General features: G+C 52.2%; 6 protein-coding genes across 6 annotated transcripts; 2 read left to right on the top strand and 4 right to left on the bottom strand.

Annotated features, from left to right (window-relative positions):
- Positions 1–219: 219 nt before the first annotated feature.
- On the bottom strand, positions 220–4,173 carry BO94DRAFT_454941 (putative GARP complex subunit (Sac2); the record flags this gene model as incomplete). The annotated part of the gene is made up of 7 exons (XM_025607625.1): positions 220–1,197; positions 1,280–1,405; positions 1,479–1,595; positions 2,028–2,081; positions 2,127–2,911; positions 2,961–3,255; positions 3,307–4,173. 7 exons carry the CDS (start codon positions 4,171–4,173, stop codon positions 220–222), a joined length of 3,222 nt encoding a protein of 1,073 aa, XP_025472289.1.
- Positions 4,174–4,601: 428 nt separating this feature from the next.
- On the top strand, positions 4,602–5,748 carry BO94DRAFT_506544 (Eukaryotic translation initiation factor eIF-5A). Its single transcript, XM_025609576.1, has 4 exons — positions 4,602–4,661; positions 4,876–5,142; positions 5,200–5,332; positions 5,399–5,748. Exons 1-4 carry the CDS (start codon positions 4,650–4,652, stop codon positions 5,461–5,463), a joined length of 477 nt encoding a protein of 158 aa, XP_025472288.1. The 5' UTR covers positions 4,602–4,649; the 3' UTR covers positions 5,464–5,748.
- Positions 5,749–5,948: 200 nt separating this feature from the next.
- BO94DRAFT_506541 (TFIIB-type zinc finger domain-containing protein) lies at positions 5,949–8,144 on the top strand. The gene is made up of 8 exons (XM_025609575.1): positions 5,949–6,138; positions 6,241–6,331; positions 6,382–6,491; positions 6,552–6,796; positions 6,857–6,962; positions 7,017–7,155; positions 7,204–7,590; positions 7,643–8,144. Exons 1-8 carry the CDS (start codon positions 6,034–6,036, stop codon positions 8,083–8,085), a joined length of 1,626 nt encoding a protein of 541 aa, XP_025472287.1. The 5' UTR covers positions 5,949–6,033; the 3' UTR covers positions 8,086–8,144.
- A 620-nt stretch (positions 8,145–8,764) lies between these two features.
- Positions 8,765–9,565, bottom strand: BO94DRAFT_128866 (uncharacterized protein). The gene has a single exon (XM_025605625.1). It carries the CDS (start codon positions 9,283–9,285, stop codon positions 8,848–8,850), a length of 438 nt encoding a protein of 145 aa, XP_025472286.1. The 5' UTR covers positions 9,286–9,565; the 3' UTR covers positions 8,765–8,847.
- Positions 9,566–9,593: 28 nt separating this feature from the next.
- Positions 9,594–10,968, bottom strand: BO94DRAFT_530252 (Yip1 family protein). Its single transcript, XM_025610643.1, has 4 exons — positions 10,865–10,968; positions 10,759–10,810; positions 9,982–10,687; positions 9,594–9,927 (listed from the first exon to the last, which is right to left on the bottom strand). The coding sequence occupies exons 1-4, from the start codon at positions 10,907–10,909 to the stop codon at positions 9,846–9,848; spliced, it is 885 nt and encodes a 294-aa protein (XP_025472285.1). The 5' UTR covers positions 10,910–10,968; the 3' UTR covers positions 9,594–9,845.
- Positions 10,969–11,133: 165 nt separating this feature from the next.
- Positions 11,134–12,842, bottom strand: BO94DRAFT_619943 (TBC domain-containing protein). The gene is made up of 3 exons (XM_025616902.1): positions 12,334–12,842; positions 12,153–12,284; positions 11,134–12,101 (listed from the first exon to the last, which is right to left on the bottom strand). Exons 1-3 carry the CDS (start codon positions 12,554–12,556, stop codon positions 11,215–11,217), a joined length of 1,242 nt encoding a protein of 413 aa, XP_025472284.1. The 5' UTR covers positions 12,557–12,842; the 3' UTR covers positions 11,134–11,214.
- Between the last annotated feature and the right edge of the window lie 832 nt (positions 12,843–13,674).

Genomic DNA, 13,674 nt, shown 5'->3' with positions numbered 1-13,674 from the left:
TTACTGTTCGTCAGTCTGTGAGGGCTGGGCTGGCTTTGTGAGGGACTTGGGGTGGTGCTTGCGTGGATTTATTTCTTTGTCTAGTTATTATTTACCTACATGGTATTTCGTATAGAGTACTCTGTACAGTAAATAGTTTGCAGTCTATGACCAGTCATCTGCTCTATAGTATATACTATATACATTATCCAATAAGACAGTACCTACGGAGTAAGTCTCCTAATACAGAATATCCCTAACCATCTCCCCAATAGCCAAACTACTGGTCAACCCAGGACTCTCAATCCCCAACAAATTCACAAACCCCGGAAATCCCTCTTCCTGCTGGATCACAAAATCCTGAAATCCCTTGCCCGTATTCACCGCCCCTCCTCTCCCCAACTTGGGCCGAATCCCACAATAATCCAACTCAATCGCCTCGACATCCACATTCGGCAAATAGGCCCTGATCTCCGGCAACGCCTGCTGCAATCTTGCCGGACTCGGCCTCAAATCACTCGCATCCTCCACCCACTCCACATCCGGCCCAAACCGGATTCGACCCCCCATATCCAGTGTCAAATGCGTCCCCAATCCCCCCAACCCCGGCAACGTAGCCGGATACACCAGCACCGACGTCTTGGGCGTCGAAGCAGAGTAGGAGAAATATGTTCCTTTCGCGAAATACGGCTTCCGATGCCGACTCTCCGGTAATAGCATGTTATTGATCTCGCATGCCGCGTTACCCGCACTGTTCACCACCGTCTCGGCTGTGATTGTCGTCTCGGTCCCGTCCGCAGACACAGCACTGATACTGTAGCCTCCTTCAACAGGCTCAATCCCCGTGACCCGCGTCAAGAACGCACAATCCCCATCCCGATCTTCAAAATCTCCCTGCAGATAAGTCATCAGGGAATGACTATCCACGATCCCCGTCGTCGGACTCTCCACCACCCCTCCGAGCGCTTGTACCTCCGGTTCACGATGACGGGCTTCCTCTTGCCCGAGGATATGGGTGGGGACGCCGATGCGTTGAGCATGTTCATGCACGCGCAGACACGCGGCCCACTGGTCGGGGGTTTGCGCGACGATCCATTTCTTGGTGTTGCGGTGCGGGATGTTGTGTGTTTTGCAGAGCGAGTACAGGAGTTCTTTGCCTTTGATGCATAGGCTGGTTTTCAGGGTGTCGGGGCCGTAGTAAAGGCCTGCGTGGATGACCTGTTCAGTCGTTATTTAGTAGTTAAGTTGTGTATTCTGTTGGTAGAATCGAGTTTTTCCATGAGAACGGGAGGGGAGGTACCTCTGAATTACGACTACTCGTCTCCGTCCCCGGAGCTGCATGTCGCTCGAGTAGGATCGTCGATGTGCCCTCTTTCATAGCGAGTTGGCGGGCGACTGCCAGACCGACAACCCCGGCGCCAATAACCTTCATACATTGCGATGCGTTAGGGATTGAGTTTGTTGCGACGAGAATGGTAGGTGGTCAGGCGAGGGATTACCGCATGTGTGACGTCGGCCCTGGAGGCGCGGGTGCTGGAGAAGCCGCGGCGTGAGACGAGGCCATTGGGGATGGAGCGGAGAATTCGAGTTGCCATTGATGGGGAGGTGCTCTGTGGCTTCGTTGAGACTATGGTGAATGCATTGCACGGGGATGCTGGGAGGTCATGGTGGTGAGGAGAAGAGTGGTGTTCCCCACTGGGCTGGGCCGGCGTCGGCGTCGGCGCCGATCCCGATAAGCTTCGTTACTTATCTATCGGTTATCGAGGTACCTTGCGGGTTATTGTATTGCTTTTCAAAGGTGGGGTGGGTTCAATTTATTGATACCTGATGTTTATAGGAAGGATGCTGGATATTGTACGGTGAATCACGATCAATGATAGTATCTACAGAATGACCTGCGGTGTCATATTAGGCACTGGAATATACAATGGCATAGTGGATATACACCAACACACATGGTCTATCGAATATCTATAAATCAACCACGCTTTCCTACATTCTTAAGCATGTCTTCCAAATGCTGCACAAGGTTAGTTTGATTCCCTTACGGATGCACAACAACGTACCTGTTTCTGTTCGGTGGCTAATTTGCCATGGGTATCCTGTATCTGTCAGCACCAGCATCGTCCATGGATCGACCAACATACACTAATTATAGCCAGAACAAGCGAGTAATTGTTGTAAAGAAACCGCTCCCTTCGCTTGGCGTCCCCGCCAATCCGGCTGAGTTTCGCCAGGAGATTGTCGAACTCTGTCGTCAACCGTCCCAGACTATTCGCGACCGGCTCGTCGTCCCCGGCCTCGCTGCTGAGCACCAGAATGCCATGCAGGAGTTGCCCAAATCGCTGAGTAAGGAAATGAGGGGCCGATGACTTGTTCAGGCCATCCCCTCCGGCAAGGGATAACGCAGAGACCGCACTTCGGCCCGTGTTTGCGGCTACACGCTTCAGGGACTCACATTGCGTGTCCATGATGACCTGGAATCGGGGCCACAGCTGCATATTGATTCCGTTGATGTACGAGTCGGCGACGGGCACCTTTCGGCGCTGCAGTTCAAAAGCGGCTTGCTGGTTCAATCGCACGCAAATCAACACTCCGAGCGCATCGGTCGTCTGTTCAATCAGGTATTTTGTCATGTTCTGCCCGAGCCCAAATACTGGTTCAAATATCTCAACGGCCTTGCGAGATATCTGCTTAAAGCCCAACGTGGAGAACATCTCGGTCATAAAGGAGTATTCGGCGGAGATGTTGTCCAGGAGAGCAAGGTTGAAGTTTCGGAAAGGAACCTCGAGCCCGTGGAACGAGGTGTCCTCCTCCGCTAGGTAGGAAGATATCGCCATATGGTTACCAGTCCGCAGGATGTCGACCCTTCTGCCGAGCGAAAACGGGTCGTGCGCTGCTGAACCAGCTCGGCCGCCGGAAACGATGTTACCTGCGGCTGTCAGTCTCATCCGCATGATAAAGTTATTAACGCATCGCACCTGTCTTGTGGGTGGACGGATCTCCTCCTAGGACCTCGTTTCGATCGCTCGGGTAGACTTTGATCTTCTCGAGAGCTTGATGATACCGCGTGAAATGGGACAGGTAATACCAACGCATTGTATTGATATACGCTTGTGTGATTTCTCCCGTGAGCGTCGGGTGGGCCCTTGAGATGTAGCCGTACAAGTCCTTGAACTTGACGAGTCGCTGCTGCTGGATGATTTGGGCGTTGATGTTTGGAGATCGGAGGGCCCGAATCTGAGAGACCAGGTAGTCCCGGATCCGCTCCACTGCCTGGGTATACTGTCAGTCAGGTGAAATATATATCTGCAACAGGGATACAACCTTCTTTTTGATATCGCCCAAAAGCGGGCGCACATCTTCGATAGACTTGCTGCTATTGGAGCCCGAGACCTTGGCTTCAATGCTGGCCGTTCGGGTTTCAATCTCATTCAGAGCCTTGATCCAATTGTCATCAATAGGCCCCTCCGCAACAAGCCGAACAGTTTTGGGAGATAAACTGATTTCCTCTACAGCAGGACCAAGGAGCTGTTCGACGTTTCGTCGGTTTTCCAGCATAGCATTCAATTGTATGGAGCGAGACTGGAGACTCTCGATCTCTGCCGAGACCGCCCCGAGTTCATTCTGAAAGTCATTCAGGTACATCTCAACTGACTTGGAGACATCATCGCAGCCCGTGATCGCCGAGTGCAAGTCCTGGAATTTGTCCCTTTCCTTCTCGAATTGCTGGATGGTCTGGGCACCAACATCACTTTGTTGGGTCCTTCTTGGCTCGTCATTCTCGGCAACAAAGTCATCGAGGCTCAGGCCATGGAAATCGATGTCCTCCACCAGATCCGAGGGCTTCGCTTCCAGGAGGGCTTCAGGAGAACCGTCTCTTCCCTTGCTCTGCTTTCCAATGATTCCGTTCAATACTTCAAACGGATCAGCCACATCAGAAGGCCGAGGCCTTGCAGCGCCGGGCTTTGGTGTCGAGCCTTCACCACGGGCAGTCGCCGGGAGAGAAGTAGTCGAGTCGTTTGGAGTCGACAAGAGAGACAGCGATGAGCCGGGGCGAGTGGATCCGGGGCGGTTGGGTGGGGGATTTGGAGCTAGACGGGAAGAAGTCCGTCGAGGAAGAGGGGAGTTGCTGCGACTATCAAACTGGGGACCGGAGGGCGTCGAATGGCCGGAAATGCGGTCTAGCCACATCTTGGGAGGCCGGCACGGAGAAGCGTGCGGATACCGGATAGCTCCCCGGCCTCATGGAGGGACGAAATGGGTTGGAGGAAAGTCTCCCAGAGCACGGCTAAGGACGGGGTGCGCCCACAGCACCAGACATCCAGGATAACCAGGAAAACGGGGCAATGGCGGAGCTGGGCGTTGGGGATGGAGAGCTATCTAGTAATGAGGAGTATACGTATGGCAGGTCAAGATGCTACGGCGGCCCGCAGACACCGCAGACGTGGTTTGTCCGAGGCTAGACCGGAAGGGGGCTAGCGACCACAAAACCCCGCCACAACCAGGGCCTTTTTTTCGCAGTCCATTTGTCGATTTCTTTTCGCCTGTTTCCCCCTCTCCGTCCTTCCTTCGATTTTTCTCTTCCTTTTCTCTATCTCCTCCTCAATTCCACCTCCGCTCTCCCTCTCTTTTAGGACCTTTCCTCATTAACCTTAAAATCCATCACCATGGCTGACGAGGTATGTCCATAACTCCCATTTTCCGACTCTCTGCACCCCCCCCGTTTTCGACCCATCTTACCCCTACCGGCGGTGCTGGGCTGGGTGTCTTGGGGCCTCGCATCTCGATCGTCTCCCCCCCCCACCCCCCCCTCGTTCCTGCAGACAATGCATATTTGCTTGACTCTCAGCCGTCCTGGCCATGGATGAGTTGCTAACGGTAGCTGCTCGATAGCACCACGAGACCTTCGAGTCCGCCGACGCCGGCGCCTCGGCCACCTACCCCATGCAGTGCTCTGCTCTGCGCAAGAACGGTCACGTTGTCATCAAGAACCGCCCTTGCAAGATCGTCGACATGTCCACCTCCAAGACTGGCAAGCACGGTCACGCCAAGGTCCACATCGTCGCCATCGATATCTTCACTGGCAAGAAGCTCGAGGATCTGTCCCCCTCCACCCACAACATGGACGTCCCCAACGTCTACCGCAAGGAATACCAGCTCGTAAGTAGCTCCCTACGGGTACGGCTTAGATGCCTCGGTTTTACTAACACGGCCTAGCTCGACGTTACCGATGATGACTTCCTTTCCCTGATGGACGAGTCCGGTGGCACCAAGGACGATGTCAAGCTCCCCGACGGCGATGTCGGTGAGCGCATCATCAAGATGTTCCGCGATGAGGAGAAGGACTGCAGTGAGTAGACACCGATCCGTATGGGTCAAGACGATGGAGAAAATTGCTAACGGGTTACCTTTGCAGACGTCACCATCCTGTCCTCCATGGGCGAGCAGTGCTGCATGGAAGTCAAGGAGGCTCCCAAATAATGAATTACAGTCTCTATGGACCCTGTACTGCTCTGTCAACCCTGGTGTATTTGAAGAGCCTTGCTCAGTTTTGCCCTTGCTTAGGTGGATGATGCGACCTTTTGGGCAGATACGGCGTAACGTACTTTTATATCCGTCGGTGTAGCATTGGGTATGCGCTGAGCTGGCCATGATGGTCACGTTTACTTGGCAGCATACAGCCTGCTTTGTCAGAGAACAGTTCTTGAGTTCCGCACTCTCACGATAGTTTGACGAATAAAAAACTAGCTTCCTCCACCATCTGTTCAGATTACTTGGTAAATCAGATCATCTAGTGTAGCCTATCCGAAGACGCAAGCATCAACTTCACGGCACAATGGAGATAAACCGTTATCGCAATGCTCAAAGGCCAAGTATGTACAATGTAGTCGGCGATAAGGACCGAGCCATGCGGTCATGGCCTGGCTGGGGCTGCATAAACGGTAGAAAAATCTGACCGGTAACAACCTCTGGTCGCTGACCCGCTCCTGGAGACCCAGGCCTTCGATCCTCCGCATCTCTTGCCGACAAGCATGACGAGCGTTGCCCTGGATGGAGTACATCACCCGAGGGGTCTGCGGGCAGGAAGGGTGCCGTGAACGACGATATTATCTCGAAAATGGCCTCTGGTTCTGCAGGCGGGGTCATCAGCAAGAGGTCTGACCTTTCCCACCCCACCCCGCTCTCCCCTCTGCGCGCACGCGACAGATCAGCCCATCGCGCACGCGAATCGTCCCGCTCATTCATTCTACCATGTAGGGTCAACAAGTCGAGGAAGATCCCGATGACTTTGGCACGCAAGGCAAAGTCAGTCGCGTGAAGAAGGCCGCAGCTGAGAAGGCCCAAAAGAGTACGAGCCCATTCTACCGTCCCATCTAGATGTCGGCTAATATCGGACAGCATACCGGGGTCGCCAGGCGTATACTCTATTTTTACAAGTCTACCAATTAGTCCTCTGGAAGCAATGTCATGAACTGGTGCAGAACGGCGGCTTTCCGTCTCAGTTCGAGGTATGCATGCCGTCTCCCGCTGGGAACCACTCAGGACACGACTGACGGGTGCACGCATAGGCCGTTGTTCGCGATCTCTGGGCGCTCCGATTGGAGACCTTCGCCGAGAAGATTAATGACCCTGCAGATCTGGATGAGGAGCCTGAATTCTTCAGCTCCCAAGCAGCCACGGACCTTGACAACGTCGAGGGCTACAGGTCCAGAGCGAGGGAGCCGACATGGCCTCGCCTCATTGACAGTATTGCTCTGTGCTACCTCGGAGCTCTCTTAATGAGGCTGCCAGTGAGCGTTGGGGATCTCCACCGGTGAGTTATTTTCTCTTTCCGAACACCATGGAAGTGGCCCTGGCTAAGTCAAATTGCTAGCATGATGATGCGTGGGGATGTCCCTTTCATCAGAATCATCAAGGATATCCCCCGGGAAATGAGGGATAAGTTACCCCCGGAGTTCATTTCAATTCTCGAGACCACGGTAAGTGCCCTATTACTGGTCAGATACAGCTGGTTGAGTCTAACTATGTGATAGAGGCTACCCCAAGCCGAGCACCTTCATGGGGTTATCTCAGACCTTCTACTGCTGTACCACAGTAAATTCAGCATGCAATTTCCATCTTTGAACTGGCCTGTTATGTTGTATAGATATATCAAAAGGCTCGCGCTTCCTAGTATGCAGTGCCCCAGTCCTTTCTAAGTCACTTACTAACATACCTTAGTTGATGTTTACCCTGCCGTGAAGAGGTTGCAACATCTCCTAGGTTTCACCTTTGAGTTTCCTACAGGCATCGTCGGGAAAAGGAGAGCACTTCATTTGCCTGAGCTGCAGCTAGTTGCTTTGATCGTCATCTCCACTAAACTTCTATTCCCGTTTGACGATCTTGAAAGATATCCTAGGTCTTTGAAAGAGCCTACGGTGCAAGTAATTGATTGGAGCCTCTGGGCACAGATTCAGAAACATTTTGACAGTCGAGAAACTTCTGCAGGCCAGCTTGGCAAGGGAAGAGAGGTTTTGGTGAATGAGAAAGACGTATTCAGCATGACCCCGTCCCAATTGGACGAGTATATGGATTGGTACGAGAATAGTTGGCTTGACGCCAGTAAGAGTAAGTATCCTGCAACCTTTCCCGTTTGTCCTCATACTGAACCTTCTACCAGCATCGAATCCATTGGCAGACCTCTTTCCGACCGGTCCAATTACTGGGGAAAGCCAGCCTGCTTCTGCACCAACATTGACAGAAGAGGAAGCTCTAGAATCCATGGTGAAGGAATCTACCAGCCAGTTAAAATCAAGAAGGGTCATCTCGGAGGATGATTTTGATACTCCCAGGCCAGGATCTTCCTACGCGCGGTATCGAACAGAGTCTGATCTCCCAGATACAGCGAGGTCATTCTACGAGACAGCTGCGAAGGTGGCTGGGGTGTCGCTTCCTACACTCGTTAGGGCTGTGTCACAAGCAGAGAACAAGATCACCCAGTGGCTTGAGGAGCAGCGGCGGGTTGAGTACTTCGGAGATGCGTTAGATACAGAGTTCATTCGAGACTCTAGTACGGACATGGATTATGAAGAGAGCATATCCGAGCCGGACGATAGCGATTGAGTGTGGGTCGGCAACCATGTGTATCGTGCAATAAGATCAGATCAAAAGGATGGTGTTACATCGAAGTATATGGCTCTCGGCGTTGTAGTTACTCCGGACGATGCATTGTAATTCCTCGGGGGTGGCATAGAGTGGTCAGAAGGACTGATGTAGCGTATACAACACTAGCAAGTTGGATCAAGCATCACGGCAACCCTTCGGAATTCCGGACCGCCAACTCCATGAACGGACCGGACTACACGTAACGATGATGCCGAATGGATGATGTAGCAGTATGGAGACTGCGGAGAGGCCCCGACGCGGCCGGACCGGACTGCCCTAAACCCTGATCACGTGCATACAGTTCCACCTTTGCTAAGCGAGAAATCGTGAAATTGACATCGCCTCTTCCGACCGACCTTTCAGCGATCGTCAGCCAGCAACAACGAAAACCGCAGCCAGTACGTATACCATAACAGTTGTCGAGTCGAGATGCGTGGCCCGTGAATCGCAAGCTAACATGGCGTTTTTTCCGCGTTTCTGCAGTGCAGATGTAGGTCCCTCCATGAGTCCCTGGCACCTCGAACCACCCGGCGAATACTGTCCAGCAACGAACATCGAAAGCAAACAAGAATGGAAGACACTGACCAGCCTCGAATCACAGTTTCGTCAAGACCCTGACGGGTAAGACCATTACCCTCGACGTCGAGTCGAGCGACACCATCGACAACGTCAAGACCAAGATCCAGGACAAGGAGGGTATCCCCCCGGATCAGCAGCGTCTTATCTTCGCTGGTAAGCAGCTTGAGGATGGCCGCACCCTGAGCGACTACAACATCCAGAAGGTATGAAACGGTTCCGCGAAATCATCTCCACACACATACGTCTCTCGAATCTTGTTTGCAACGAATGATCGGATACGACGTGATGCGATACGGTCGGTTGGGCGCCACAATACACAACTTTGTTTCTCGGATCAATCGGCACGGTCGCTATCATGGACGTTTGACGATTATCGGTGTATCTTGTGTTCGGATTTGCGATTTGGGAATATCGTCTGGCTGACGGGTTCTTCTTTTGTCCCATATATAGGAGTCCACTCTCCACCTGGTCCTCCGTCTCCGTGGTGGTATCATCGAGCCCTCCCTGAAGGCCCTCGCCTCCAAGTACAACTGCGAGAAGTCCATCTGCCGCAAGTGCTACGTACGTCATCACCCTCATCTGTCTTCGACTTCGATACTTGTCGCGCCCCCCGCGAACTTACCCCCACTAACATTGTTCCGGATTAGGCCCGCCTTCCCCCCCGTGCCACCAACTGCCGCAAGAAGAAGTGTGGTCACACCAACCAGCTCCGCCCCAAGAAGAAGCTCAAATAGACGATCATCTTATTACGGTTTTTCTGCGTTGCTGGGAAAAAGAGCTGCTGGGGTTACGATACGATTGCAACGTGGGAGGTTTTCTACACGGCGTTGGAATGATGAATCATTATAGCCGAAGTCAAATGTTCATAGTTGACTCCTCGGAAGAAGTTGCAATCAAAGCACAACTGTAAAATTCAAACTCTCGTCGCATTCTTAGGAGTAAAACACATACCACATGCAGCACAGCACGGCTTGGGAGCATCACACCAGGGAAACCGATATCAGAAATAACACTCAAGAACTAAACCAGCGCGGGGCGAGAGTGACATGATGCTGCCGGAGCAATGTCATGGTCTTTTTTTTGGGGAAAACACCACAGGAACAGTACAAAACATCCTGGCCAAGGCCAACTCCACACCTCTACCATCCGAGCATCCGTCGCTTATCATCGTGGTGATCGTCATCGTGATCCTTATTCTTCTTCGAAACGGGGCTTCCGTGCCTGCACATCCATGTTAGCCGCAACCCCTCATCAAAAGTCAGGGAAACCACATACGCAAAGAACAGAATCTTAATCGCGAGCGCAAAACCCGCATGCAGCACAATAACCAAGACCAAGAGAATCTTGCTCGCCTTGGCATCCGTAGCACTCAAAACGGGGTACAAATTGCGCAAGAGGAAGAAGACCGTCCAGCCGAAGCCCACGCCCACCAGAGCCCAATTCAACGCAGTCAACGGACTCCAGCTAACCAAGGCCACGCCAATCCAAACCAGATTGGAGTATCCGTACAGCGCCCACTCCTCGACCAAGTCGGCGCTGGAGCTTCCGAACCAGCGGAGCGCGCCCCACAGAGCAATGGGGATGATGCCCGTGTATCCGTAGACCAAGCCCGCGGCGCCGGAAAGCAAAGTGAAGTCGTATTCGAAGTGTTCGTCGTCGTTGTTGGAGAGCCATTGGGAGATGGTGCCGGTGAGGAAGAGGATGACGACGACGGTGGTTGCGATCCAGAAGGGGCCGTACAGATCCGGGTTTCCTTCTAGGACGTCGAGGAAGTTGCTGCGAGGGTAGAGGGTTGCGACGCAGCGCCGGAGAACCTCGTTGGTGTCGACATCGAAGAATTGGGAGTAGTAGTGGATGGACCACCACTTGTGCTTGGTTGGGGTGCCGCCGGGGGATCGGTCACGACCGCGGGACGAACTTCCGCCGAGGAAGGGCGTCGAGTCCTGTTGGGCTTTGGCGTTGCGTTGATCGTTGTCGAAGTCTAGGTGGGTGTGAGAGGTGAGTAGGGGGTGGGTTTGACTGTGGTTGTGATGGTTGTGGAGGCCAGCTTACTGGAACGGTGAAATTCGAGGTCTTCCTGGAGGTCGGTATGGCCGAGGTCGCCCTGGGGTTTGAGGGTTAGCACCTTGTGTGGTTGAGATGTAGTAGGGAGATGTACCTCGGCGTCCACGTCGACTACCACATCGTAGCCCTGGTTTGCCATCTTGGGCTGGTCACGTTGGTTCTCAAGGGTGGTGGTTCAGGTTGAGCTCGGTACCTGGGAGAGGCGGGAATGCAAGAGTACACCTCAGCGCATGCGGAAAGCCACGCACTAGCCACCATGTGGAGTCCTGACACGGGCAGTGTTTCGCATTTTTGCCGTCCGCCGTGGAAGTGAAGCTGTTTGATTGTTTGTACTTTGTACATGTAGTCTTTCTTATTATCATTATTATTCAAGTCCACTATTTTACATACATCTTCGGTTTTTTCTCAAACCGTCTGTTTTCTTTGAGCGGAAAAACAAGGAAATTAGAGATAACCGCGAGCTTGCAATGCCCCATGGAATTTACTGACATACGCCCATATCGTGTTGTCAAATCCCCTTTTCTTTATCCAAACCGACATGGCACCAATAAAGATGGTGACCGCCACAGAGCCAATCGCCCTTCTGTGGCTCCACAGGAATGCAATCGTCTTCTCCTTCCGTTCCTCGTAGCGTAGCTGTCGTACTTGTTTCTCGAAAAGCCCGACCGTCTCCTTCGTTGTTTGGATCTTGACAAGATCTCGCGAAGACTTGAGCACACTGCAATCGGGAATGCGCTTCCAAGCCCCGAATGCCAAGGACTCGGGTGGATAGTCGTCGAAGAGTTGCATCGCGCGCGATATCAGACCATCGAGATCCAAGGGATTCGGAAGCTTGGACAGGGTAAAATGCAGCATTTCGGGCTCATCAACCGAAAATTCTAGTAACTCTTTCTTGCGGGATAGTATAATGGCTGCAAAGAGATAAATCGAGACCACCGGTTCCTGGGCCAGCAAGAAGTCGAAAAGCCGCGCAATATCGCTATACTCTTGGACATCGTGCGAGTATAATGTAAGAGTTGCGGCAAGCGCGAAGAAAGGTTGGATCTCTGCGAGATGACGCTGTAGCGCAGGGTCGGCCCTTTCGATTATCGCTGGAATCAGCTGTAGGTGTTTCAGCGCCGGTGACAGAGACGGCAGCATGTAATCTCTTATCCTGAGAAGAGAAATCTGTGCAACAGCGGCTGCAGCATCTTGGCCACCAAGTACTAGTAACAGAACCTGAACGATGTCATGATATCCCTGAAAGTAGCAGAGCATGGGGAAGCACCGCAGAACTTGCTTGATCAGCTTGGATAGCTCGCCCTTCTTGGTAGACAGCTCCTCATCAGAACCTAGTCAAAGGTTAGAGACTTTATGAAGGATTGGGGTCACAGATGGCCTACATTCAGGATAGTAGACGAATGACCGGTTCACATCAAGTTGAACCTGTTCTTCGTCTACATGAGGCGGTAGATCATCCCACCCTGTGAGATCAAGATCTTGTCGACGTCGATCACATTGGAGAAGAATAGGCCCTAAGAAAAAGTCAATAGTTGGAGAAGAGTCGCATGGGGGAGCTCTTACAAGCTAATCGCCGGACATCGTCATTCAGGAAGCCACCTTCTGAGGTGGCATAAGAGACTAAGGCATCAAAATCACGAAAGTCACATGCTTGACGAATGGCACTCTCCTTCTCGGCTACGTGACTGGCAATCTCGTCATCTTGGGACTCGTCTTCAAGGGCAATTTTCTGTTCCTTTTCAGCACCCGTATGCTCTGATTCGTTATTTTCGGCTTGATGCTCCATTATAATCGGAAATGGACAGTAAGTTCCCCTGAGCTGCTGGAATGACTGTTCTGTATTCTCGAAGGGAATGTCAAGGGAATAAGCAAATTTGACGATCTTATTACTATGTTTCCGGATGCATAAGCGATAACGATGGGTGGTCTATACTTTGATGCAACCGATGAACAGGGCTTATGCCTAGTTAGATCTCGAAAATAGCCAACATTCAGTATTGGGGTTCGATCCGGTGCCAGCCCATCCAGAGTCCTCGACAGGGTCGCAATCCAGGCAGTGAAGTATCTATGGGACAGCAAAGGCGATATTGGAAAGCCGGAGGTGACGGCGACCACGGCCAAACCCAAAGCGGACGGGTGTCCGCCTCAGGCCACCACCCGCTCGGATCCCGTGATCTGCACCGCCGCCGACCGCCCGAAGAAGCAGGCGAGGCATCGATCGATCCACTGCCCCTCCAGAAATTCTATCTACATGGTCTGCTGGGGTTCCCACAGTCCCATAGTCACTTTCTACTTGACTCGTTAGCAGCAAACTTTGTCATACCCTAAGTGGTTCTTGTTGGTTCGCAAAGACGACCGCGGACATTGCTGCAAATTGGAAGCGGGCCGATGGCATCATACTAAACCAAAACATACTCGCTTCTAATTGACCCTCCCGTGAACCGCTGGGGTTCCACTGCTGGCCATCGTGTCCAATCCAACATACGACTACTCGACTCTTTGTTGTCTGTGCCTCAAGGGCTTATATTGCATTGTATACTCTTACGCTCTCGGGTTCTTGGGTTCTGAGAGAATCGAGACATCTCAGTACATATCACCAACACCCGCAGCAGGTCTTTGAATGAAGATACCATTGGTTTGTAAGTCTCATACTCCTGAGTGCCGCTTTGTCAGAGGAGGAACTTCTAATATCCCTTGTAGGTCTTTAGGCTACGCAAGGGTATTTATGTTTCTGCGGATTGCTTACTCTTTAACCTGTGCTCATTTAGTATCATTCCATCCTGTGATCACATCGTCTGGTACTTCCTCATCAACTCTTTGAAATGAAACTGCATTCTCATACTATCCCAAGCATGAAGGTCCATGAGCCATAGCTTTGAGAAAAATCTTTCCCCCACTCATTCT

The sequence above is a fragment of the Aspergillus sclerotioniger genome, assembly GCF_003184525.1.
Source record: "Aspergillus sclerotioniger CBS 115572 chromosome Unknown BO94scaffold_2, whole genome shotgun sequence".
Taxonomy (NCBI): domain Eukaryota; kingdom Fungi; phylum Ascomycota; class Eurotiomycetes; order Eurotiales; family Aspergillaceae; genus Aspergillus; species Aspergillus sclerotioniger.
The sequence above is the reverse complement of the archived record's forward strand: the minus strand, read 5'-3'. Positions and strand labels throughout refer to the sequence as shown.

Excerpts from the sequence above, each read along its gene's own strand:
- BO94DRAFT_506544 (XM_025609576.1), top strand. Across the intron at positions 5,143-5,199 it reads ACCGCAAGGAATACCAGCTC|CTCGACGTTACCGATGATGA; the intron begins GTAAGTAGCTCC and ends AACACGGCCTAG. Across the intron at positions 5,333-5,398 it reads CGATGAGGAGAAGGACTGCA|ACGTCACCATCCTGTCCTCC; the intron begins GTGAGTAGACAC and ends TTACCTTTGCAG.
- BO94DRAFT_506541 (XM_025609575.1), top strand. The coding sequence starts at position 6,034 with ATGGAGTACATCACCCGAGGGGTCTGCGGGCAGGAAGGGTGCCGTGAA. Across the intron at positions 6,139-6,240 it reads GGCGGGGTCATCAGCAAGAG|GGTCAACAAGTCGAGGAAGA; the intron begins GTCTGACCTTTC and ends TCTACCATGTAG. Across the intron at positions 6,492-6,551 it reads GCTTTCCGTCTCAGTTCGAG|GCCGTTGTTCGCGATCTCTG; the intron begins GTATGCATGCCG and ends GTGCACGCATAG.
- BO94DRAFT_128866 (XM_025605625.1), bottom strand. The coding sequence starts at position 9,285 with ATGAGGGTGATGACGTACGTAGCACTTGCGGCAGATGGACTTCTCGCA.
- BO94DRAFT_530252 (XM_025610643.1), bottom strand. The coding sequence starts at position 10,909 with ATGGCAAACCAGGGCTACGATGTGGTAGTCGACGTGGACGCCGAG. Across the intron at positions 10,811-10,864 it reads TAGTCGACGTGGACGCCGAG|GGCGACCTCGGCCATACCGA; the intron begins GTACATCTCCCT and ends CTCAAACCCCAG. Across the intron at positions 9,928-9,981 it reads ATTAAGATTCTGTTCTTTGC|GCACGGAAGCCCCGTTTCGA; the intron begins GTATGTGGTTTC and ends ATGGATGTGCAG.
- BO94DRAFT_619943 (XM_025616902.1), bottom strand. The coding sequence starts at position 12,556 with ATGGAGCATCAAGCCGAAAATAACGAATCAGAGCATACGGGTGCTGAA. Across the intron at positions 12,285-12,333 it reads CGATGTCCGGCGATTAGCTT|GGCCTATTCTTCTCCAATGT; the intron begins GTAAGAGCTCCC and ends ACTTTTTCTTAG. Across the intron at positions 12,102-12,152 it reads ATTCGTCTACTATCCTGAAT|GTTCTGATGAGGAGCTGTCT; the intron begins GTAGGCCATCTG and ends ACCTTTGACTAG.